Below are 24,892 nucleotides of genomic sequence, written 5' to 3'. Positions count from 1 at the left end.
GCCAAAATCAAGAGCGGGATCCCTAACCAAGCTACCCAGGTGCCCGACATTTTTGCTATTTTAAATAATGTTATGATGAACAAATATCCTCTGCATACCTCTGATTATATACTTATAATACTAACGAGAGAAATTTCTGGGTCAAAGAACATGAATATTTAAACAAATCTTCTTAATACAGCTTGCTATACCTCTTTCCAGAAAGACCATATTCATACTAAGAGTATATGGCATTTGATCCTCAGAAAAGATTGTTCTGGAGCTTTGTTGGAATTTTTATTTATAACAGTCGAAAGATTACCTGTTGTTAATTTTTATTTTTTAAAAGATGTATTTATTTATTTATTTGGGAGGTAGTTGGGGGAGGGGCAGAGGGAGAGTGAGAGAAAGAATTTCAAGCACACTCATTCTGAGGGCAGAGCTAGACCTGGAGGGTGCACACAAGGGGCGAGGTGGTTAATCTCATGACCCTGAGATCAGGAGCTGAGCCGAAATCAAGAGTCTGATGCTCAACCAACTGAGCCACCCAGGCGCCCCACCCATTGTTCATTGGCTCAGACTTTAATATTTCCAATTTCTTTTTCTAAATGTCACGAGTATTTTGTCACACTTTCCTTTAAATGTTTGGTGACCCACTCTGTTATTGTACATTGCAAAAGTTTGCTCCTCTTAGAAGTGAGACTCACAGGATTCTTTAATTCCCTCGATTCTTTTCTGGGGCACTTCTTATGGAGGCTTGTAGACTCAGACTAAAAAAAAAGTGCTGAGAAATTACCTTTAAAGTCTGTGAAACTGTAGTTAAGAGCTGGAAGGAGAAAGCCTTTTCTGAAGTATAACACACTGATGAGCTAAAGTGGTAAGGTTTTTTTTACAGTGGTAAATTTTAACAAATAGCGCATTCAATTCTGTTTTAGAATAATAGCTGCCCAGGGATCAAAAAGACCTTGAGAGGCCATACAATTAATAACAACTACTGGAGGCAAAACCGCATGGATTCCATCTCTGGCAGATGAGAATCGATACCATGCTTCAAGATCTCTTCTGGAAGAGATGATATATTGTCTTATAAAGACCTATTCCAACATCTAACAACTTAGACTGTTATGAAGCCTCCCATTAGCCCAAATCCTGCAGAACTTAATGATGCTTATTGCCAAAGTAACTAGATATTAATATAACCAACACTCTTGTAGGCAGACTCTGAAAACACACCTTTCCCCCCCTCAGATATATTTTACATCAGCAGTAGTATATTTAAAAAATAGTTTTCATCGTACGAGCTGCATAGCTTTTTAGAATAAGAAATGATGATGATGTACCCTCAAGTAATACATACTTACAGACACTCGGTTAATCACCAAGCAACAGGGTGGCAAACTTCACAGTGTAGCTTGATAACAATCATGGGAATGGATGACTATGCTTTAACATGTTACCTGTAAAAGAACATTCTGACAATCAGGGCATTCAACATAACTGCACACAGTGTCAAGTATTCAAGCACTGCTTTCTGGAAAGTAAAAACTGTGTGAAAACCACTGATGTATTGTGACTACATATAAATATATAAAGATGGAGCAGCTTAGTTCTTCTGTACATAGCATTTCTTTTCTAGAATGAGAGTGGCTCAGGCAAGCTTGAAAATAGTGTGGGGAATAATTCTTCCCTTTAACTGGCAAGAAAAAAAATGAACTAAAAAATAAATTACTGTAACCACAGGGGTTATGGAGAATGAACTAAGTAAAAGGAATGCATTGAAATAAATAACGGGAGTTAAATAAATGAAAGAGAGAATGAGATAAAGAGAAAATCTCCCCCGCCCCCCCAAGATCACAGTCTCCTGAAGCAGGAATGTGAAAGAGTGGCATTGAAAAGCACTTCATTTGTACACAGCCCAAGGATTACTTTCACTGATTACCTGGGTGCCCATGATGCCTGACTGCTTTATGAGAACACGCACGCCACAAGCTTCCCACCCTCTAAGAGAAGGTAATTCCTTTCACATTGAGCATGATAAGAAAATACACACGCAAGCTCTCTAGAAAACTACAGCTGTCTCAGCCACTCGACACTTTTGAGTACACACCATGGGCTTGGCAAGGTAGAACATTAGAGCAGGGTCAAAAGGGCACCTCTCTCTGGTCCCGCGCCCCTGGCCACATCTCCTCAGGGCAGGTGTCCCAGTGCCTTCCAAAGAAAGCTGATGGCCCGGCTCCCAGGGTGGGGCATGGCCTCCTCTTGGGCAAGGGCTCCTGAGACAGTCTGGGAGAGCAGTTCTCCTCCAGCTGCCGAGCCCTGGCAACTGCTGCTGCGGCCTGGCTGCTCCAGGTTTGCTCTAAGAACCTTAGCCCAGGCAAAGCAGGGAGCCATCTTTCTCATACATTTAAGGAAATGGGCTTAACTAGGAGAAAAATGGAGGCAGATTGATTTTATATATACTATAGACCAAATTCTTTTTTGGGGGGAGTGACTTCCTATATTGTTGCTTTGGGAGAATTTTTGGCCAAAGATTTGAAGAAGCTATACATGCCCTAGATAGCAGTCTGCAGAGTCACAAGCACAGGTAAGTTCTGCTTTCACTTCCCCAACAGCCCTTGGGATCAACCATCTCCCCTGCCCCCACCGCCTTCTCCTGATGCGGCTCCTTAGGTAAGACTCATGTGTGGCTTACCAAACCCTGCCCTTTTGGTTTCAATTGATAAATCTACCCTTAGCCCTAGGAACCCCAAAGCACCCCACCTGCAGACTCTGATAAAAACGTGCCTGTGTCTGCCTCTCTCTATCTGCACTCTACCTTGACCTCCCCACGTGTCCCCTCAAGGTGTGCCAGGCACTTCCTCCAGGACTTGTAAGTAATAAACTACTCTACTTTAATTCCTCTTGTGTCTGTTGTTGAGCCACAGTTCACCATCTGACATCCTGTGCTCCACTTAATAAGTGATGATTTAAGAAATGTGTAACAGAGGAACAGAAGAATTTATGTAGAAAAACACTGGTAATATAACTTAACCAGAAAGACGCAGCATGACCAGGAGCTGGTTAGGACAAAATCCTGAATTTTCAAAAGTTTTCAGAACATGTTTACATAACCCCCATCTTTTTCATCATGATCATTTATTCAGTAGGCAGCCTGAAAAAGAATAATCTCTCTTTGGGAATAGCTTTATTTAATAATCAAACTGCCTAACTTAGGAGATAGGTGAGTAAAGTAGAACCAGGCTATCAGTCTATTGTTGCAAATTTCAAATAATCTTGAAAGTCAGACATAAGTCAACAGCAGTGAGACATTCCTGAACAGGGGTTGAGAGTCCCCTCTGGCAGGAGTGGGTGGAGAGGCCCTACTCTCCATGCTGTGCTCTTCCAACTTGCAGCTTAACAGGAATCACAGGTTAGATTCCTTGTGATCATCTCAAATGGAATTAGTCCCTACCTTAGAAATATACAGCCACCAGCAGCTTGGTTTCAGGTGGTCCCATCAGAGAGTGAACCCCTTCTTATGGGCATCTGCAGGTGACCCATGTGGTCCAGCCAGCATCCATGATGCTCTTGTAACTGATGGCCGCATGGAGGGGTCTTAAGTCTGCAGTAGTCCCAGCGTCTCAGTTCTGTTCATTGAGCCTATGTCTGTTTTCCAAGATTGAAATAGTCTGTTACAGATGTTATTAAGTTTCAGCCTACCATCAGGTCCAGGCAATTAGAATCTCTGAATTCAGGATTCCAAAAAAGCCAGCGACTTTTCTTCTTTGGCAGCAGCAAAGATGAGAGACTACAGCGTTTGACAGTGGAGTTCCAAGTTCTTCTAAGCCCCCTTTATCTTGTCAGTCTTTGAGTCCAAATTGACCTTCTGAAAAATATGCACAATTAGTCTAGAAGATCATTGGCCTCTGAGTCAGACATCTGATTTTACAGAAACTTATTACCAAGCTAAAAACTGCTTTTAAAAACTCAAAAAGTGTATTTTCCTGCAGAGATTACTTCTCCTTTTATGTTGTCTGCCTTTTCTCATAGGCTTCAACAGGCAAAAATCATGGGAACAATAATCAGTTATGAATATTCAAAGCTCAGATGTTCAGAGATTTTAAATTTTAATCCATCCAAGCAAAAAGTCCTGTTCTACTAGCACCTTTTGTTGGGCAGCTTTCCCAGATTGGAATAATCCCTTTAGCATTTATGAAATTACAAGCATATAATATTTTATACTGTTTTTTTAAAAGCACATACCCAGAAGCAATAGCTACAAAATAAAAAGCCATTTTAGAAAGTGTCTCTCTCTCACATTTTTTTTTTTGTAAGTTTACTCTAACCTTAGCAGTAAATTCAACACTTTCAGGATTAACATTACAGCTACCGAGAGATCCTGGCTGGAATGCAACAGGCTGCTGCCCCAGTGGGTAGAGTGTTATTTTCCCCTCTTCTTTTTTTCTGATTTCTCCAAGCACTGTTTTAGCTATATTTCAATGAGTTAGGGTTGTTTTTAATAAATCACACTTCTGACACCATCACCCCCATTTAAGGATTTGCTAGAAGAATCCACAGAGTATAGTTATACTTATGGATGAGATTTATTACACTGAAAGGATACAGAACGGAATCCAAAAAGGGGAAAGGCATATTGGGTGAAGTCTGAAGAAAGCCAGGCACAAGCTTCCAAAAGGTTTGTTGTTGTTGTTTGTTTTTGTTTTTTCCCCATTTTCCCCCATTGAAGTCTTATAGGATGGCAGCACATGCGAAGCGTCTACATGCTCATTAGAGACTTAGTGCCCCTGGTTTTTACTGGGTGCTGTTTACGTGGTACTCTGCTATGGACTAAATGTTGTGATTCTACAAAATTCGTATGTTGAAGCCTAATCTCCAATATGATGGTTTGGAGGTAGTGCCTTTGGGTGGTGAATAGATGAGAAGGTGGAGCCTTCATGAATGGAATTAGTGCCTGTGACAGTTAATTTTATATGTCAATTTTATGGAGTGCCCAGATTAAACACTATCTGGATGTGTCTTTGAAGGTGCTTCTGGACATTTTTTTTTTTAAGATTTTATTTTGTTTATTCGACAGAGATAGAGACAGCCAGCGAGAGAGGGAACACAAGCAGGGGGAGTGGGAGAGGAAGAAGCAAGCTCATAGTGGAAGAGCCTGATGTGGGGCTCGATCCCATAACGCCGGGATCACGCCCTGAGCCGAAGGCAGAAGCTTAACCACTGTGCCACCCAGGCGCCCCGCTTCTGGACATTTGAAATGATGCACTTGCATTTGAAATGACGGACTCAGTAAAGTAGATTGTCCTCCCCGGTGTGGTGGGCCTCATCCAATCCAGTTGAGGGTCTGAATAGAACAAAAGACAGAAGGAGGAATTTGCTCTTTTTTCCTGCTTCACTGCATACGCTGGGATATCTCATCTCAACTTCTGCCCTTGGACTGGGATTTACATCATTGGCTCCCTTGGTTATCAGGCCTTTAGACTTGGATTGAATTATACGACTAGCTTTTCTGGGTCTCTAGCTTGCAGATGGCAGATTGTGAAGTTTATCAGTCTCTATAATTGCATAAGCTAATTCCTCATAATAAATCTCCATATTTATATGTGCACATTTTCCAATATTTAAATTGCTTCTGTCTATAAGGCCTTAAAAGAAGGATTCAGAACTCCAAGAGATAGATGTCACTCAAAGAGGTTTTAGAATAAAGTCATATTTCTTTTCTTCAAAATACATTTAAGCAATAATTAGGTATGACCTGTTCTGGCTTTTCCATCCCCTGATCATAGATTTATTTATTATTGTTTCTGAAATTGGAAGAACAGCCATTTCTGTCTTAAGAGGAATAGAAAAGAAGAGGTTTATCTATAGGTAAGTTTTGTGGACATACCTGCTCCTGCTTCCCCAACAGAAGTTACCTTTCTTTCTTTATTAACAATCAACAGTGGTGGCATACGGTTATATAGTTATAACTTTTCCTTTCTCATCTGGGTCATTGGAAAACAGGCTCTCTGCATTCTGTAATAAAAATATTACAAAGTAACAAGCCTGTATCTCTCACTATTTAAAACAAGAAATAAAAATGTTGCAAGCTCTTTTATGCTTTGGTTACTTTCCCTTAGTAACTTAGAAATTGTGGTACCATGCTCTAGGAACACTGATCACAATTATTAAGCCCCTCTTTTTGTAGCTCTAGGAAGAGTTTACATATAGAAAACAATCAGGAATACCTCCATCTAAGAATGCAAGCTTTATCAAAGGTTTCTTGGAATACTGGTGGAATGGTGGAAAGAGTCTGGACTTCATTATTCTACTCCGTGCTTCAGACTTGGCTGTGCTGCTTAGTAGTAAGTTCACTTCAGGCAAGTGGTGATCTATTTGAATCTCAATGTCCTTATCTATAAAATGAGGTACAAATCTCCCAGTCACAGTGTTGTCATAATGAAAATACCATATGTAAGATATTCCACTTCATACCTGGCACAAAGGAGGGGCTTAATTTATTAGTCCTGTTATTTCAAAAAAAAAAAGCCCACTAAAATATATATATAATATTTATTTCCCACCTGGAAACAACCCAAATGACAACCCCAAATGACTATCAGTAGTAGACTGAATTTTTTTAAATGTGGGATATTCATACAGTGTAGTACTGTAAAGTATCAACTACCATTAGCACAAAAATATGGCTAAATCTCACCAACATAATGTTGAATGACACAAAATAATACATTCTGTATAATTCCATTGAAAGAAAGTTCAATAACAGGTAAAATTAATCTATAGCAACAGCGGTCAGAAGTCATAACGTTTTGGAGGGAGGATAGATTGGAAGAAGGAAAAAGGGAGCCAGCTGGGGTGCTGAAAATGTGTTATGTCTTCTTCACCTGCATGGTGGTGGTTAGGTATAGGCATATGTATGTAAAAATTCATCAGACTGTATGCTTAAGGTTTGTACATTATCCATGCACTATTTATACAGATATAAATAATACATCAATTAAAAAACTGTTCCTTTAAAACCAAGAGCTGGATTTTTGTATCAATATCAATTTTATTTATTAGGAGTATATCTAGCAGTAGATATAACATGCCAATAGCTGGCCATCTTGCAGGCAGTGGTCAGTCTGTCCCTTGTAAGTGGCCCCATTTCAGAGCTAGCCTGGAGCTGACAAGCATATTGTAAGGGTCATGCTCCATCATTATTGACAGCTGGAGATGCCATCACATGCCACCGGCAGCAAAGCACAGGGAAAACCAGGCTGTGGACTGTGCTTCCCACCCTTAGGCTTGGAGGCACAAGCCCCAGCAATGGAAGGATTAAAAAGCCTCAATTTAAAAAGACAGGGGGAGGGGAGGGAATGTGGGCTGCACAATTTATAAATAGACATTCCCCGAGGCTGCCTGATGGTGAAGTGGTTGTTTAGTAAATCTTTCTCCCTTAAGAATCCCATTATCGGAGAACATTCAAAAATACCAGTTTCATTTTGTCTTTTGGGGGAGATCCTGGGTTTCATCAAGTCAGCCCTGTTGGATGATATTTCTTTCTCTCAAATTTAGGGACAGGCCTTCGATAATTTGAATCCGCTACCCATGGAGCACAAAGATGATGATGATGATGATGTGTCTTTTGCCAAATGGATGAGCAGCTTCTGGGGTCACAGCTGGATAGAAGAAAATGAGAGAGGACTCCGGGACCGTCACGGATCACAAGATGCCACTTACAGGAAAACCTCCCTGCCCTGCCCAGTGAGTTATGATCAGAGAACCAGGGGAGAGCTGGACTAGGGGAGGGGATTTCTATTAGATCATTTTTGAAGAAGCCTTTGGTATAAAATCTTCTTTGTTTAAAAATCAGTGCTTCTAAACCTTTTTATACCCACAAAAGTCCCTTTTATTATTTTATCTTGTCCTTCAGGGGACCTGAATTTCATTTATTAGGTAAAGATTTCTTCATTTTTAGTATCCTAAGATATCTTTAACTACTATTCAGAGCTCGTGATAAACCCGAGACAATCTTCCTGAGGGTTAATATGACTCGAGCCAAAGGAAAGAAACTTAATGTTATAAATTAGTCTGTGCAGCATCAGGCGTGGGTCAATGTGTGATTTCCGAGTCTTTTTTGAAATACTGAAAATAGCTCTGAGATTTGATGACCTCTGAAGAACTGAGGATTCCACATAATAAATCACTACCTTTGATAAATTTGATATCCTTTTAATTCTGGTTCCCCTTGGGTTTCCCGAGGGGAGAGGGAACCCAAATTTTTCTGCTCTCAGCCCTACTGTTCCATAGGGAAGCAGAGCACCCAGTGTCTAGGGGGCAGGATGCAAGCAGGAGAAAGCTCCTGAGAACAGAACGGGTTGGGGCGGGGGGGCTGACCAGTGAGGTCTCAGCAGCAGGCTCAGGCGGAGGTTCTCTCTGCTCAACGGCAGGGCTAGAAGACCCTGCAGCAGAGACCTGCGTCCCCTGCTTCACATTACACAGCAAGGATATAGGTTTTCTTTTTCACAAGTCACTTAGGACTCCAGCTATAGAGAATACCTCCCCAAACTTCTGCTTCTGTCGACCCCAGAACCGCGTATGTTTTGGGGCAATGTTATTTTATTTCAGTTTTAGCCTCAGAGTTCCCAGATGCAAAATGCCCGTGAGGGATATTACAGTGGGCATGGCAATGTCTTCTACTCCCAGTGACCAGCAAATTTGAGGAATAAGACCTCTTTAAGACACAAATATTTGAGGATAGATTTCTTACCAAATGCGCACTGAGGCACAAAGGGCAAGTTTCAACAGCTCTTTGAGCTTCAGGTTCCTTATGTAAAAAAGAAGAGAGCTGGACTGGGTGATCTCCGGGAGCTCTTCTTGCTCTAAGAGTCCGTGATTTTGTTGTAGATAAACGCCTGCTTATCATACTCTCATTTTAGTCTCTTACGTTCCGCTCCAAGTGAGGTATTCACAATGTGTGAACCAGACGTACAATTAGTTTCCAGTTTCCAGATAGTGAGAACCAGGGAGAAACAAAGAGAAAAACTGTGATTAGCTATTTATCTCAACAGCCCTTTAGAACTGTTGAAAATACAAAAACAAAGGAAGAAACATGACTAATAAAATACAGTTTTGTTGAATACATTTTAGCATCTCTTAGACTTTTAAACCAGAGATAATCCACCCTTTTTAGGGAATCCAGTTTTAGGTTGCAATGTTGTTTGCCTTAAACTATGGGGACTAGCAAGATTTGTTATGTATGGCATTTCTAACAGGGTCTGTATATCTCTTCCTGCTCATATTCGCTTCGAGCATTTGCCTGAATTAACCTGCTTAGATTCTCTAAGTCAACAGTGAATTCCACAATTATCAGACTACATGCAGAAAGTATGTGTTTATTTAAGGAGACAAAGCATGGAATAAAAATGAGCACCTGGCCGAGTAGAGTAGAGAGAGTGTGAGTGTAGAACACAGAGCAGGGGACCCAGGGCAACGTGGGCAGAGTCCTGGAAATAGTCAGGGCTCTGAATGCCCAGATCCAGTCACAAAACACCATATATTTATGACGAAAGCCTATAGTTAGATACTTAGCTTTTCTAACTCTAAAATGTGCTCAGCTTTTTCTTACTTTAGAGATAAGAGATAGGTTTTCATTTGTGTGCGTGTGTTTTGCTTTGAGCTCAATCAATAACTTGAAAAGCTTACTTTTAGCCTTGTCTCTTTTCTTCTCTCCCCACTGCTCCCATCTAAGGTCTTCCCCCCACAACCTATTAATAACCTATTTCCATCTATATATTATATGCATAGGAAGAGAAGAGCTTCCCCTTCCTTTCCCATTTGAATGTGGTTTCTAAAATGGCTTTTAGCCTCATGATTCCTGCAAAACCATAGCAATGGAGGCTTGGTTCATTGAACATATTTATTGAACACCTACTATGTGCCAGGCGTCACTTACGCTAGGCACTATAGGCTTAGAGGGTACAAGAAGACATACATGATCTCTGTGCTTGTGGAACTTCTGGTCTAGTGGAAAATACAAATCTGGCAGAAAGAACAAGGCAGACAAGGGGTAAAGCTTGGTTCTTCTCAGAGAACACTACTTTTTGACAAGACTCAGTATAATAATCGTGATCGCTGATTTAAAGTAAATTAAAAAAATCTAACTTTACTGTCCTGTTCTCGGGAAAAAAGGACAGTAATATGAAGTCTCTTTCATGAAGTGAATGGATATGCCTTCTACCTCCAGCACCACATGAATACAAACTTGAAGTAAAACGGTTCCCATATTCCTTATTTACTCTGCTCATTGAAAGTGGATTTTTAATACTTTAGTCTATGCAGCTCTCTAGTCATCTTCTTCAGCTTAGCATGGTTCTCTTAACATTGTTGGGCCTGGTGGAAGGGAGGATTATGCTAAATGAAAGGACTCCCAGGAGGAACTGAGTCACCTGGCCTAGGGCTTTGCTAACTCCCGACGGACTTTTCCAGTGCTTCCTCTGTGTTCCGGGGTAGGCACAGTACGTGCTTGCCCACATGATATCATTTGAGGGGATATAATATGAGTCTCTACCTGTGTGTACCCAAAGGATTTTTTTTCTTTTAAAAAATAATCACCTTTAACCATTTTTTGTATTCTCTCTTCATATTCTCAACTTAAAGCAGTAGAAGATATTTTTAATTTTTAGTTTTATCCCTGAATGACCTGCATAGGTCATGCTCATGGCTACACACTCTCATCATTACAGTATCTCACTGCAGGAGTGGTTCTCCTGCAGTTGCTCACTCCATGGACAGGGTGGGGCATGGTCCCCTTAGAGGATTTCTCACAAACCTGAAGAGAGGGAATACCCTAAAGTTTCATGACTAATGTAGTTTCTTGTTTTTGAGGTTAAATTTTTATTTCATTTCAATAGGAGACAATGCCTTAATCCCCAACATGAAACTTGTGATAGTTTTTTTTTTTTTTTAAGATTTTATATATTTATTTGAGAGAGAGAAAGAGCACAAGCTGGGGGGAGGGGCAGGGGGAGAGGGAGAAACAGACTCCCCGCTGAGCAGGGAGCCGGATATGGGACTTGATCCCAGGACCCTGAGATCATGACCTGAGCCCAAGGCAGACACTTAACCAAGGGAGACACCCAGGTGCCCCGAAACTAGTGATAGATTCACGCAAGAGTAACGACTCTGCAGAAGGACTTCTGGCGTAATGTTCTATGGATTTGTTTTCTCTCTTCTACTAGATGTAGAGGAGTCGCTGGGAAGGCAGCAGAGTCAAGCGGCTAAGGGTGGGGGAGGGAGGCAGCCTTGCAGGGTCTACCACTAGCAGCATAACTGACTGAGTCACTTACCTCTCTCTGCTTCAGATTCCCCATACGTAAAGGGGATCGATGGTAGTAGTGGATACCGCATAAGGGTATAGTGAAGATTCAAAGAGTGATTTATCTAGTGGAATTAGGACATTGCCTGGTACCTAGTAAGCACCTGTGTTTCTTATTAGTATGTGTTGGAAGTGTTGAAAGTTGGATTTTTTCCCCAGATGTTGCTTCAGTTAATTATTGCAAAAAGTCTTTCATTTTGCCTTTCCCTCATTGTCTTTAATGTTTCTTTCTTGTTTATACTACAGTGAGAAGACAGTAGGTAATTTTATATTCAAGTTTGGCATATGGCATATGTTCTATTATGGACTGAATGTCTCCCCCACCCCCACCAAATTCATATGCTTTACTGTCCTGATGTTAGGATTGGCCCTAACCCCCACAGTGGATGGTATTTGGAGATGACGCCTGTGGGAGGTAATGAGATATAGATGAGCTCATGAGGGGCCTATCAGATGGGATTCCTAGAGACACCAGAGAGCTTGTCTTTCTCTCTCTCTCTCTCCTCACTGCCATGCACTGAGGAAAGACCAGACAAGCAGAGAGAGAGAAGGTAGCCATCTGCAAGGCAGGAAGAAGGCTCTCACTGGGAACAAAATCTGCCATCTCCTTCATCTTGAACTTCCCAGCATCCAGAACTGTGAGAAGTACATTTCTATTGGTTAAACCAGCCAGCCAGTCTATGGTATTTTGTTCTGACAGCTTGAGCTAAGCGGTGTCCATACCAAGAATGATGATCACTGGGCAGTGGAAGACTAGTGATGAAAATACTACTGTGCAAGACCGCATTTAATGTCATTTGGAATGATCTCAGTGGCATGTGGTTTAGATGGACTTAGTTTGGTTACTCCAGTTCCTGGGTGAGCGAGACAAGTCCTTGAATTGTTCCCTAGGAGAAGATTCCAGGTGCATGAGGCATAGTGCCATAAGCTCCAAGGAGCTCTACCTACCACTCTCCTTTGTTTAGCTAGTTGTGGGTTATGTTAGGGTCTTGATGACAGTGTCCCAAGGGTTTACTGAGTAACAGTCTGACAGAGCAGGGTCTATTTATTTCCTCAATTAAAAAAATATTTTACTCAGTAGTTTAGAATATCCTCTGTGGATAGTATTGAGCTGACCTTTGTTATTTCTAAAAGAGCTCTACTGTTTACCAGTTGAACATTTGAGGTTTTTTTTCCTCCCAATGCTGTTTCCATAGATAGCAATTTACAACCCTCTTGGCTCTTATGATAGCATTAGACTCCATTATAAAATATTCCTCACATAAAATTCTTTTACATTAATTCCTAAAGACCTACAAATTATTATTAGTTTGGTAATAGAATTCTGTTATAACTGGTCATTGTCAGCAGTCACATTTACAGGAAATTTCACATAGAAATAGAATGAAGTTGTTGCTGCTGTTGAAGATAAAGGTTTAAGATTATTACTTCAAAAAATAGATGTGACTTTTAGGCATGCCACTTTATCTCTTGAGTTAAGTCATATAAGTTTTAGGCAAGTCACTTAGCTGACCTAAGATTCATTTTCCTCATTTGTAATAGGGGAAGAATGATTCCCTTCCAGGATTTGTTCTGAGGTTAGAGATCAAGGACGTGGTCCCCAGAGAGCCTGGTACACTATGACTCAACATGGGTCTTATTCTCCCAGCACCTGGAACTTTCTCCTCATTGTTCCTTAACTTGCTGTTAATGGATGGCTCGGGTACTTCCATTTACACAGAGGGCAGGACGGGTACAATTGAAGGTGATTGCAGTTAAAGCCAGGATAAAGAATATCAAGTAGTTAAACTCTTCAGGAGACAATATTACGTGACCAATTTTTTAAAAATGTTTTAAAGGTTTGTTTTTAAGTACTCTTCAACCAACATGGGGCTCGAACTCACAACTCCGAGGTCAAGAGTCACACACTCCACTGACTGAGCCAGCCAGTCACCCCATTAATTTTTTTTTAAAGATTTTATTTATTTATTTGACAGAGAGAGAGAGCGCGTGCGCGCAATCAGGAGGAGCAGCAGAGAGAGAGGGAGAAGGGGCTTGATCCCAGGACTCTGAGGTCATGACCTGAGCCAAAGGCAGATGCTTAACCTACTGAGCCACCCAGGAGCTGCCTGCCTCCCACTAATTTCTTCTTAAGTGAGAACCTATGCCTTGGGTCGGAAAGTGCAGAGGGTTTTTTCTTTGACAGGAATTGTTTTCTGGGGTCGCAGTGGAAACAGCTGTGGTGCTGAACACACTCTTCTGTAAGGCATGTCAGGGTGGTCACTGCTCTGAAGGTGGCCCCTGCAGCGCCCTTTGTGTTTGTGGCTTTGTCGTCTGGGACCCCAGCTGGTGAGCTCAGAGTGAAGGGATCCCATTCCACAGGGCAGAACCTGCCTCACAGTGTGGGAGGGAGAGCTATAGGCCTGGTCCGTGGCTGGCGGGTGACAAGTGCATACTTGGCCAAAGCAAGCTATGTATGAAGGGCACTATTTCGTGTCTTTGTCAGGAAAATTCCATTGGAAGGGCATATAAAATCCCAAAAGTAGAGCTTGCATGGTACGTAAACATATTTAAAAATGGGAGTTCTCCCTGTAATCAATGAGAGAGCTCTTTTGAGCCTGTTTCCCACAAAGTCACACACCACAACAAACGAACCAAAAGACCTATCTGATAGGAGATTATTAAGTGTATACTCTCTATATATTGTGATAAAACACTTACCATTCTTTTTAGGCCCCTCAATGGAAGAGAACATTTGCATAACATCCTCATTTCATTCCCAGCCTCAAATTTTTAAGTTTTATTTTTCAAGTTTTATTGTGGTAAGAGCACTTAACGTGAGATCTACCCTCTCGGCAGATTTTTAAGTTCTCATTTAAGTTAACGAGAAGCACAGTGCTGTACAGTACAACTCCAGAACTCACTTGTCTTGCCTAACTGGAATTTCATACCCAATGATTAGTGACTTCCATTTCTCCCTTCTCTCAGGCCTCGGAGACCATTCTATTTCTTGCTTCTTTGGGTTTGACGATTTTAGATACCTCATGTAAGTGCAGTCATTCAGTATTTGTCCTTCTGTGTCTCATTCTCAATTTTTGAAAGTATCATTTTTTTCCTGATTATATAATACGCCATCACTGCAGAAAACTTGGAAAATACTAAAACAAAAATAAAAAATCCCACAGCACAAAGAAAAACTTTCAAGGCATTTGGGTATATATTACCCATCTTATGATACTACCCTACTTCAAGCCCTGCCCCTCCCTCCCTCCTCCAAGACGGTCATGCTCAACAGGCTTCTTTTCCTTCCACTCTAGCAAGCTCTTCTGTGGCAGGGCGTCTGAACATATGGGGCTCATCCTGAGGCAGAAACGTGTTCCCTGTTCCCTAATTAACCCTGCTCATCCTTCAGATTGTATCTTAATCATCAAAGCTTCACAAAAGTCTCCCCTGACCCTCCTAGCCACTCCAACACCCACCCGAACATACATAAGTTTACCTTGTTATATCCTCTCTAGGCACCTTGAACTTTTCCTTTATAGCGTTTGGCCAAGGCTGTAGGCATGTGCCCTATTTGTTTAATGTCCATCTCCCAACATAATCTCCAAGAGGGGGACAATGTGCCTGTTTGGCTTCCCAATTCATCCAAAGCACCAAGTACCATGTCTTACCTATAACAAATGGAAAAACATGCACAAATTTACCTCCTATCTTTTAGTAGCTTTACATGTCTTTAACCATATTTTTGATTATTGTTTGATAGAAAGTTTCTAGATATGTGTGTTAGTTTGCCATAACAAAATACCACAGACTGGGTGACTTAAAGCAGAAATTTGTTTTCTCACAGTTCTGGCAGTTAGAAGTCTGAGATAAAGGTGTCAGCAGGTTTGGTTTCTTCCAAGGCCTCTCTCCTTGGCTTACAGATGACCACCTTGCTGTGTCCTCACGTGGTCTTTCCTCTGTGTGAGCATATTCCTGGTGTCTCTCTGTGTATCCAAATTTCTTTCACTTATAAGAGCATCAGCCAAACCAGTAGGACCCACTATAATGGTCTCAACTTAATCATTAGAGGCCCTACCTCCAAATAGAGTTATAGATGTATAGTATAGATGTACTCACATAAGACTTCAACATATGAATTTGGGGCAGAGGAATACAATTCAGCAAATAACAACATGCAATGGATAGATCCAAAGGCGGGAGTATTTTAAGGCCTCTGACACGTATTTCCAACAGTTTTCTAGGAAGGATGTACGTATTTGTAGTCCTACCAGCAAAGAAGACAAGTGCCTATCCCCCTGCACTCTGGCCAGTGTTGGTACCATTAAATAACATTCTTTTTTTTTGCTAACCTGAAAGACGAAATTGTATATTATTTCATTTTCCATAATTTTTGACTACTAGTAGGCACAATTTTTTACCAGTTGGTATTTCTTTTTCTTTCATTCTTTATACATTTATTCATCTTATATATATACATTTTTTTAATTAAGATTTTATTTTTAAGTAATCTTTACACCTGATGTGGGGCTCAAACTCACAACTCCAAGATCAAGAGTCACATGCTCTTCTGACTGAGCCAGCCAGGTGCTATATATTTAATGAACTCATGTTATGAATAGGGCAAAGTGCTGCATACTGGGATTCTAGCAGAGAATGACACGTAGCCCTTGATGTGATGGGGCATATAGTCTAATGGATGAGAGACATGTAACAAAATTACCCAAAATATTGATTATGGTCATGATAAGTATCATAAAGGAGAAGTAGGAGACCCCAGCAGGGCATCTAACTGGCACCCGAACCCCCCAGGGTGGTAGGAAAGTGTTTCTATGGAAGTGCAGAGTGACTGAAGTTGAGATTAGCCGTTCCCTGGGGTAATGGGGTGGGGTGGTGAGTGGTCATGAGCTGAGAGGACCCCCTGTGAAAGTGCCTGTGTTGGGTAGGAGCAAGTGAGCTAGAGGAAGTGACTAACCAGTGAGGCCATCACTGAAAGTGTGCATGGTGCAAGATGAGGTACAAAATAAAAAGCAATCAGATGTGACTTGGTCAGTGCTCTAACTACTCTGGCTGTTGTGGGAACGACGAAATAAATGGGTAAGAGTGGATATAGGATATTCACAATGGGGAGGCTGCTTCTATAATCTGGGTGAAAAATAATCTGGGTGGCTTGGATTACGGTAGTAAGAGTGACGCTGGAAAAGAGTAGATAGTTTTTGAGAGACATTTGAGAGATGGAATCTACTGGCTTGGCAAGAGAATGGCTTGAATTACGGATCTGAGTGAGTGAATGGTGATGCCATCTTCTAAGTTAGGGCACACGTGAGGAGCAGGTTTGGGGAGCAGAAGTGATGAGTTCAGATTTGCACAAGTCAGGCTGAGTGCCAGTGGGATACTACGAGGGAACTTGAGGGGGCAGAAACTCAGAGGAGATGTCTGGGCTAACAATATAAATTAGGAAATCAGATGATAGCTAGAAATTGAAGCCTGAGGATGAGATATTTAGGGAGACAGTATAAGAAGGGAAGGAAGACTAATTTAGAACCTGGAGGAACCCCAACAGTTATGAACAGTTAGGAGGAGAAGTGAGCAAAAAGGTCTAATCTGAAACACGGTGGCAGAAAGATCACCCTCGGGGATGCAGTGGTAGAAGACAAGGAAAGATTGTTTCCGGGGGGCCACACGGGCTACTGGATTGAATGCTACCGAATGATTAAAGACCAAAAGTGCACAGAATTTGGTGACATTGAGTCAATATCCTGACCAAAATCAGTCCTGGGTGCAAAAGCTAGATTGGAGTGGGTTGGGAAGCGAGAGAAATTGAGAGAACATTTCTTTCAAGATTGCCTTTCTGAGCTGTCTGTCCTTTAATTATTTTCTAATTATGACTTTAACATTGGTGTTATTGTATTATATGGCCTCTATGTTTGCCTGTATGCGTGTGAGATATACTTATTTATTTTCAGGATATCTATTAAAGATTACTGACATGTAGCAAATATTTTTAAAATTTAAAAATCTACCATTAATTTTGTTTATATTGCTTGTGATGCACATTGGCTTTATTTTTATGTAGTAAATTTTTTTCCTTATGACTTTTCCCATTGTTCTTTTGCTTAGAAGTTCTTTCTCCATATAGAAATCACATAAATATTCACCTTTGCATTATTTCTTAAACATTTATGGCTTCATTACAGTTTTTTCTTTATAATTTCAGAATTTATTTTTACATATCAATTTAAAGCTTGGAATGCTTCATTATTCTACCCTAATGCTGAAGGATGCACAAAGCTAGTCTTGGGAAGTTCTACTTAATGTTTTAACTAATGACCCTACTTCATTGTAGGAGGAAGGCCCTACTGATCAAAACAATAAAATTTCAGTTCAACATGAGATTTGTTTAGTTGGTAATTTATGGATATTCTGTCCCTGTGCTAATATTGTACAGTCTCTTTATATTGCAAAAAATTTTTATTCTGTATTCCCAGTTTCCTGCGCTTCCCAGAATCACATCGTCTGATAGCCATCGCAGAAGGCATTCTCATGAGGACCAGGGATTTCGATGCCATACCCGCACGCTGGATTACAGAAAATGCTCAGCAGATGAGTCATTCAAGGAGCCACTGGAATCAAAAGGAAGAGCCCACTCCAAAATTCAAGCATTTTCAGAGTCCTTTGAACAGCAACTGTGCTTTAGAACCAAACGCTCTGTCTCTTTGGTACGTAACAGAATTATTGAATATTTAACCACTTTAGAAAAGGAAACCCAAACGGTTCATCCTCCCCAAGTTTGAGGAGAACAAATCTAACTTCTTCATTTACAGCCTAGTGATGAGGTGTTTGAAAAATGACAGTTTTAGATAGCCCAGATGTATATAAATTTTATTATTATTTTTATTGGAAATACCTGGTGTAGGAAGAATTCCTGGAGAACCATAGGTGAAATGTTTTTGTCACTGAGGTCCTCTGGTTCTTTGAGACAATTTTTGTCACTCTTATAAGTAATTGTGACTTGTTCTTTCACTATTTGAAGAAGGAAAAACTACCCCAACTGTTCCTGTCCTTTCATATTTAATCCAGTAGCAAATAGTGTATGATGGTGGTGTGTTCCCCTGTACTTCTATTTTTTTTAAAGATTTTATTTATTTATTTGACAGAGAGAGTGAATGACAAAGAGAGCACAAGCTGGGGGAATGAAAGAGGGAGAGGGAGGAGCGGGTTTCCCACTGAGCAGGGAGCCTTCTGTGGGACTTGATCCCAGGACCCAGAGATCATGACCTGAGCTGAAGGTAGATGCTTAACTGACTGAGCCACCCAGGCACCGTCCCCTGTACTTCTAAAAAGTACGTGGAAGGAATTCTCTAAACATTAGTAAGTATCCAGGAGTATGAGCTGTCCAGGCATTCACAGTGGGCTATGGGAGTCTAAGTAAAACACAAAGGAGAGACAGGTATGAAGTGGGGGAAGAGTGGAAACTCCATTGATGATACATAAAGTGATAGACTAGAGATCAGTTAATTTGGGGATAGTTTTTGAACTCTGCAACATGTTCACTGAGTGGCCTTGAGCAAAATAACTTCTTTTTTCTTTTTTTTGTTTTTTTGTTTTATTTTGGAATAATAATGTGTCTCTGCCATGTACTAGGCAGAATAAATAAGTGACCAGGTGTATTGCCACCTGGTTCTTGAGCTGTGTTCTGTGGATGTACAGAGGAAGACGTGTGGCTGCCTCCTAGCTCATTGCGCATCTGAACACAGTGCTTTCTGCTTAGCAGTGATGGCTGTTGGGACTGTCTCCGTGCATTTTGCCTCATAGGTGGCACCTCACTTTTATCAGAGAGTGACCCTGTGTATGATTCCCCATTCAGTAGGCTGCTCTCTCCACCTGATCAAAAGAGGAATAGGGCACTGGTTGTTATGTGCAACTAATGAATCGTTGAACACTATAGCAAAAACTAATGATGTTACCATACCTAAATCTAATTAAGAGTTCCTGTTTTGTCTTTTCTTTATATTGTTTCTTTAAAAAAATGGTTTCAGACTTAGAACAGTATCTCAAGAGTAGTACAAAAAAATCCATTCTTCATTTAGATTTCCTCCAAATGTTAATGTGTTATATTTACTTATATCCTCTCTCCTCTTCCAACCCCCCAAACAAGGGCAGGAGAACATTCTGTTACAGAAACACAGTACAATAATTAAACTCAGGAAATCAACACCAATATAATACTTTTATATCTAATTTATTGATCTCGTTCACATTTTACCAGTTGTCTTAATAATATTCTCTATAGTGAAATTCTAGATCATGTGTGGCAACCAATTTTCATTGGTTTTATTCTGGAACAGTCCCTCAGTCTTTCCTTGTCTTTCACGACACTGACATCTGAAGAGTACAGGCCAGTTATCTTTTAGAATGATGCCTAATTTGGGTTTATCTGATAGTTCCTCATGATTAGATTTAGATTATGAACTTTCAGCAGGAATATAACAGGAGTGCACAAATTCCTGTTTTAAAATTACATGTTCAAGTCATTAATTATATTAATTCAGGAGACATATCAGTTTTTTCTGGAGCAAGTTACGGTATAAGTGTATTTTGAAAAAAATTTTAATCTGAACTGTTCTTTGTTGATTCTGATGTCCTCAGAAAAAATTTCATATAACAACACATCTTACGTAACTGCTTGCATGATACCATTTGCTAATAATATAAGCCCTAACAGTGTGTGAACATGAAATCAGTTCTCTAATTTAAAGAGATACTCATCACATTATCCCTAAAATATCAAATGTTAGCGAATATTTCATTTCCCATGCTCTTCCTTTTGAGTGCCAAGACAATCAATTTAGAATTTTCAACTTCTTGACTCAAGAACTCTTCTCACAGTTCCATATAATAGCTAGAAACCTGCTAGGAATTTACAAAATCATTTAATTTTTTTCATATTACATATATAAACATAGAGGATAGATAATTTTATTAAATATTTTATATCAATTTTAAAGAGTATTTTATAGTTTATCCTTTTGTAAAATTAAAAGTTTAGAACATACATATAGTTTAAAACTTGTTCTTATTTAACAATTGACATACGTTTCTAAAGCTAACTACACTAAAAAGTGTAGTTCATCAGCAAATCTAAAACTGATTTATATTTTGATTGGGGGCCAAATGTAGAGTAATGTGTAGATTAAAATTTTATATCCTTTAGCATCAAAAAGATCTGAAGGTAATTTTGTGACCTGATCATGACCAACAACATTAAATTCTTTCATTTTGGTATTGAAAACCTCAGTTGTCTTATTTTGATAATTTTTTACATTTTGTTTCTAAACAATGAGATAAGAAAAAAGATTTCAGTTCATTACTTACAAGCATTTCTCAGATAGTCTTTATTCTCAATGAGGGAAAAGCCATCACTATTTTGAAAATACTATCCCTATATTTCCTCTTTTTTATACTGTTCTTATAGGTTTTGGAGATATTCATGACTGCTACATAGGCACTTTGATCAGGCTGATGATCTAATACGACGGTAGGGCTAATGAAAATAATCCGAGGGCACACTTAACCGAACTAACACAATTTTTAAGTTTCTCTTAACTTGTATCTTAGCTTCATTTGTTTCTCTTTGTGACTCTGGCCACTGGACCAGTACAGATAGAAATCAAACAATCTAGGTATAAAAACGATTTAGCACTGAAGAGTAGCTGACACTGCGGCAGTAACCAGACACCCTCATGACTCAGCCTGCAGGGTGGGGTCAAGACGGGCACTCATCGCAGCGCATACTCACTTGACAGCCACTCAGGTGTTTCCCCAGCGTTTCCCGTTCAAATGGAGGAGGGGGAGAGTCATGATGTTATTTGTTTATTTTTAAAAATAGAAGTGTAAGTAGATGCCATCACCACCTTAATTAATGCCATTCTTTTGTCAGTAATTCCTTCGAAAGACACTCCTTGACCATGGAAACGAGAGAAGCCTTCCCCCTTCCCACCTCATACTTCCCTATCATATCACCACCCTGTTTGGTCATTATCATTGCACTTATCACTGTCTGTGATCTTCTTGTTTCCTCTTAGGCTTATGGGTTGTCTGTCACTCTCCACCTAGGGGTAATATTGAAGAAGGAGGGTTTCTTTGGTTAGTACTGTATCTCCTGATCTTAGAACAGTCGTGTGTGCTCAATAAACCAGTGAATGTGGACCCCTGGGCAACCAGCTGGGGAATGGTAATGTGCTTGGATGTCATTTCCTCAACACTTCATTCTTCACATAGTCCTCACATTAGAACTGCAGGCAAACCCTCCTGTTAATGTAATTAAAGAAGTAGACACTGGGAGGTTAGAATCATCCCATATATCATTCACTTGCCATATTCCTTTTCAGAAAGCACCAGGAGACTATTAATCATATCCTGTGGAATCACATCCCTCTATACCTCAGGGCTGTGTACGGGTTGAGTTTCCTCCCTAGACCTTCTGCCGACACCCAAGGCCCCATTCCTTTTATTTATGACTAAAACCTTTAGCAACTCCCCTGTTAATTTATTATGAGAAGCTAAGATGTGGAAGTCTACTAAATGGCCAGGGCTTTCTTCATTTCTGAGTTAGGAGAAATGTGGCTTGTTGTAAGCTGTCAGCACATTTCTCCACCTTTTTTCTGACCTTTCTCTTGCAGGGACCTGAGAGCAGAAAGGAGAGAAGCGAAAGGGAATGCCTGAGGATGGAGATAAAATCTCGAAAGAAAGTGGAGGAAAGAAGGAACTCTAGGAAGGAAGAACACGGAGAAGCATACATGTCCCCCTTGCTTGAAAAAGAGCCCAAATAGTATTTTGTTTCCACATCATGTCTCCAGATACCACTGTGGGTTTTGGGTCCCAGTACGCCAGGCCAGGTGGTGGTAGCTGTGACGAGGGTCCACAGCTGCTGAGTGACTGCGGTGGGCGGTGGGTGCAGCTGCTCCCCAAGATGACTCGCCCTCGACTCCAACTGCTTCTGATGTCTTAGTCAAGAGTGTGATGTGCTATGTTGTCCTTTTATGGGAATAAGGAGAATGAAAGGTATTTTAATAGAATGAGTGATTCTTAAAAATGTAAAGAAAGATATTTAAAGAGCCACCCACCCGTCTTCACTAACTCTTCTTCCACATCAACCGTGCAAATCATTTTAAATAAAAGTCATTGGTGTGACTCTAAGTTTACTTCTTTATCAGAAGTAATTATATAAGTATGTCTAATGGCCGTCGTTGAATGAGAACTGGTAATTAACATGCCACATACCTTGCCGAGTTCTTCAATGCCTTACCTAGAATAATCCTCACTACTCCGAGGTGGGACCTATTCTTTTCACTTGCTGGTTGAGGAAATGGAAATTTAGACATGTCTGGGAACTCATCGGTGAGGTGGCAGAGTTAGGGCCAGAGCCCAGTTCATTTTGACTCATGCTCCTAACCTGAGGCAGGACCTTCATTTCCCTTTAGCCCTGGCTCCTAACTTGGTGTGTGTGTGTGCGATGTGCATGGGATGAGTGGATGTGAATGAGAAAAGCAGGAGCTGGAAATAACTTATGATTTTGATTACATGGGTGGAGACTGATTTTTTTGAGGTCAGCTTTATGCTCTGGGTTTTAACTTTATGAGACCGTATTCTTATTTTTTTAGATTTTATATTGAGACATAACTGACATGTAACATTATGTTAGTTTCAGGTGTACAACATAATGATTTGATATTTTTAATATATTATGAAATTATCACCACAGTAAGTCTAGTTAACATCCATTATCACACATAGTTACCAGTTTTTTTTCTTGTGATAAGAACTTTGAAGATCTACTCTCTCAGTAACCTGCAAATATACATTATTACTATTGTCACCATGCTTACCTTATATCCCATGACTTATTTAAAAAATATTGAATGCTCCATGAATTTACATGTCATCCTTGCTCAGAGGCCATGCTAATCTCCATATCATTCCAATTCTAGTATATGTGTTGCTGAACTGAGTACTTCTTTTTTTTTTAATTTTCAGCTTTATTGCGGTACAATTGACAAATAAAATTATACATTTTAAATTGTACAAACATGATGATTTGACATATGCATGCTTTGTGGAATGATTACCACAGTCGGGTTAATTAACACATTGAGGCCATATGCTATCACTATTTTTCTTCCCTAGAAGAAAAGATACTAGAACGCTCCCTATTTATTCTTTTTTTTATATTGAAGTATAACTGACATTTAACATTCTATTAGTTTCAGGTGTACAACATAATGATTTGATTTTTGTATATTTTGTGCACTGCAATAAGTCTCATTAACATCCATCATCACATGTAGTTACATGTTTTTTTTCTTATGATGAGAACATTTTTTTTTCCATTAAAAAAAACTAGCTTTAGGGGCGCCTGGGTGGCTCAGTCAGTTAAGCGTCTGCCTTCGCCACAGGTTATGATCCCAGGGTCCTGGGATTGAGCCCCATGTCAGGTTCCCTGCTGATCAGGGAGCCTGCTTCTCTCTTTCCCTCTGCCCCTCCCTCAGCTCGTGCTCTCTCTCTCTCTCTCGCTCACTCTCTCTCAAATAAATAAATAAAATAAAAAAACACCCCCCCACACACCCCAGCATTATTGTGGTATCATTGATATCCCCAAACTGCACAGATTTAATGTACACAATTTGATGAGTTTGGACATATATATATTCCCATGGAATCATCACCACCAAACATCAATTCTTCTTCTTTCCTGTTCAGCAGTGCTCTGAAGCATGGCATTTCTCGACTACTTCCACAATTCATACAAGTCCTCTCTTCTTACTATGGATCCTATTTAAATTTTTTTTTGAAGCAGGCTCTACACCCAGCATGGAGCCCAATGTGGGGCTTGAACTCATTACCCTGAGATCAAGACCTGAGCTCAAGACCTGAGCTGAGATCAAGAGTCAGACACTTAACCGACTGAGCTACCCATGCACCCCAGTATGGATCCTTGTTTGAAATTACTTAAGGCAAAATTAGTATGTTTGAGAAAGTTTTCCTCGTAGACATATATGATGAGAACTTTTAAGGTCTATTCTTTTAGCAACTTTCAAATATGAAACACAATATTATTGACTATAGTCACCATGCTATACATGACATTCCTATGACTTATTTATTTACGACTGGAAGTTTGTACCTTTTGATTCCCTTCACTCATTTCACTCACTCTTTTATCTCCCCTCCTCTCCTACGAGTTTTGTTTTATTTGTTCATTTGTTCCTTTTTTTAGATTTCATATATAAGTGAAATCATACAGTATTTGTCTTTCTGTTTCACTTATTATTCACTTAGCATAATACCCTCAAGGTCCATTCATATTGTTGCAAATGGCAAGATTTCATTTTTTTGTGGCTAATAACGTTCCATTGTATATATACACCACATCTTTACACATTTATCCATTGGCGAACACTTAAAGTTTGTTCTATATCTCGGCTATTGTAAATAATGCTGTGATGAACACAGGGGTGCATATTTGTTTTTGAATTAGTGTTTCTGTTTTCCTCAGATAGATGCCCAGCTGAATCATAT

At 40.0% G+C, this 24,892-nt stretch overlaps 1 protein-coding gene and 1 non-coding gene across 6 annotated transcripts in view; one reads left to right on the top strand and one right to left on the bottom strand.

The window, feature by feature from the left end:
- LNP1 (leukemia NUP98 fusion partner 1) overlaps positions 1–22,510 on the top strand; it is a 34,284-nt gene extending 11,774 nt beyond the window's left edge. For 2 of the 5 annotated variants that reach the window (XM_026492135.3, XM_044381553.3), the window contains exons 2-5: positions 6,164–6,335; positions 7,534–7,722; positions 17,803–18,033; positions 21,997–22,510. In XM_026492135.3, the coding sequence (XP_026347920.1) occupies positions 6,216–6,335; positions 7,534–7,722; positions 17,803–18,033; positions 21,997–22,146 (690 nt within the window). In that variant the 5' untranslated portion in view covers positions 6,164–6,215 and the 3' untranslated portion in view covers positions 22,147–22,510. Of the gene's footprint in view, positions 1–5,634; positions 5,845–6,163; positions 6,336–7,533; positions 7,723–17,802; positions 18,034–21,996 lie in introns of those variants that run through there. The other 3 variants (XM_048215267.2, XM_048215268.2, XM_057306724.1) reach the window with 3 other exon arrangements.
- Positions 22,511–23,224: 714 nt separating this feature from the next.
- LOC113257290 (U6 spliceosomal RNA) lies at positions 23,225–23,328 on the bottom strand. The gene has a single exon (XR_003316914.2). It is a non-coding gene; the product is annotated as a U6 spliceosomal RNA (small nuclear RNA).
- Between the last annotated feature and the right edge of the window lie 1,564 nt (positions 23,329–24,892).

This window comes from Ursus arctos, unplaced genomic scaffold (assembly GCF_023065955.2).
Source record: "Ursus arctos isolate Adak ecotype North America unplaced genomic scaffold, UrsArc2.0 scaffold_4, whole genome shotgun sequence".
Lineage (NCBI taxonomy): Eukaryota > Metazoa > Chordata > Mammalia > Carnivora > Ursidae > Ursus > Ursus arctos.
Note: the sequence above shows the minus strand (reverse complement) of the source record. Positions and strands in the feature narration are given on the sequence as shown.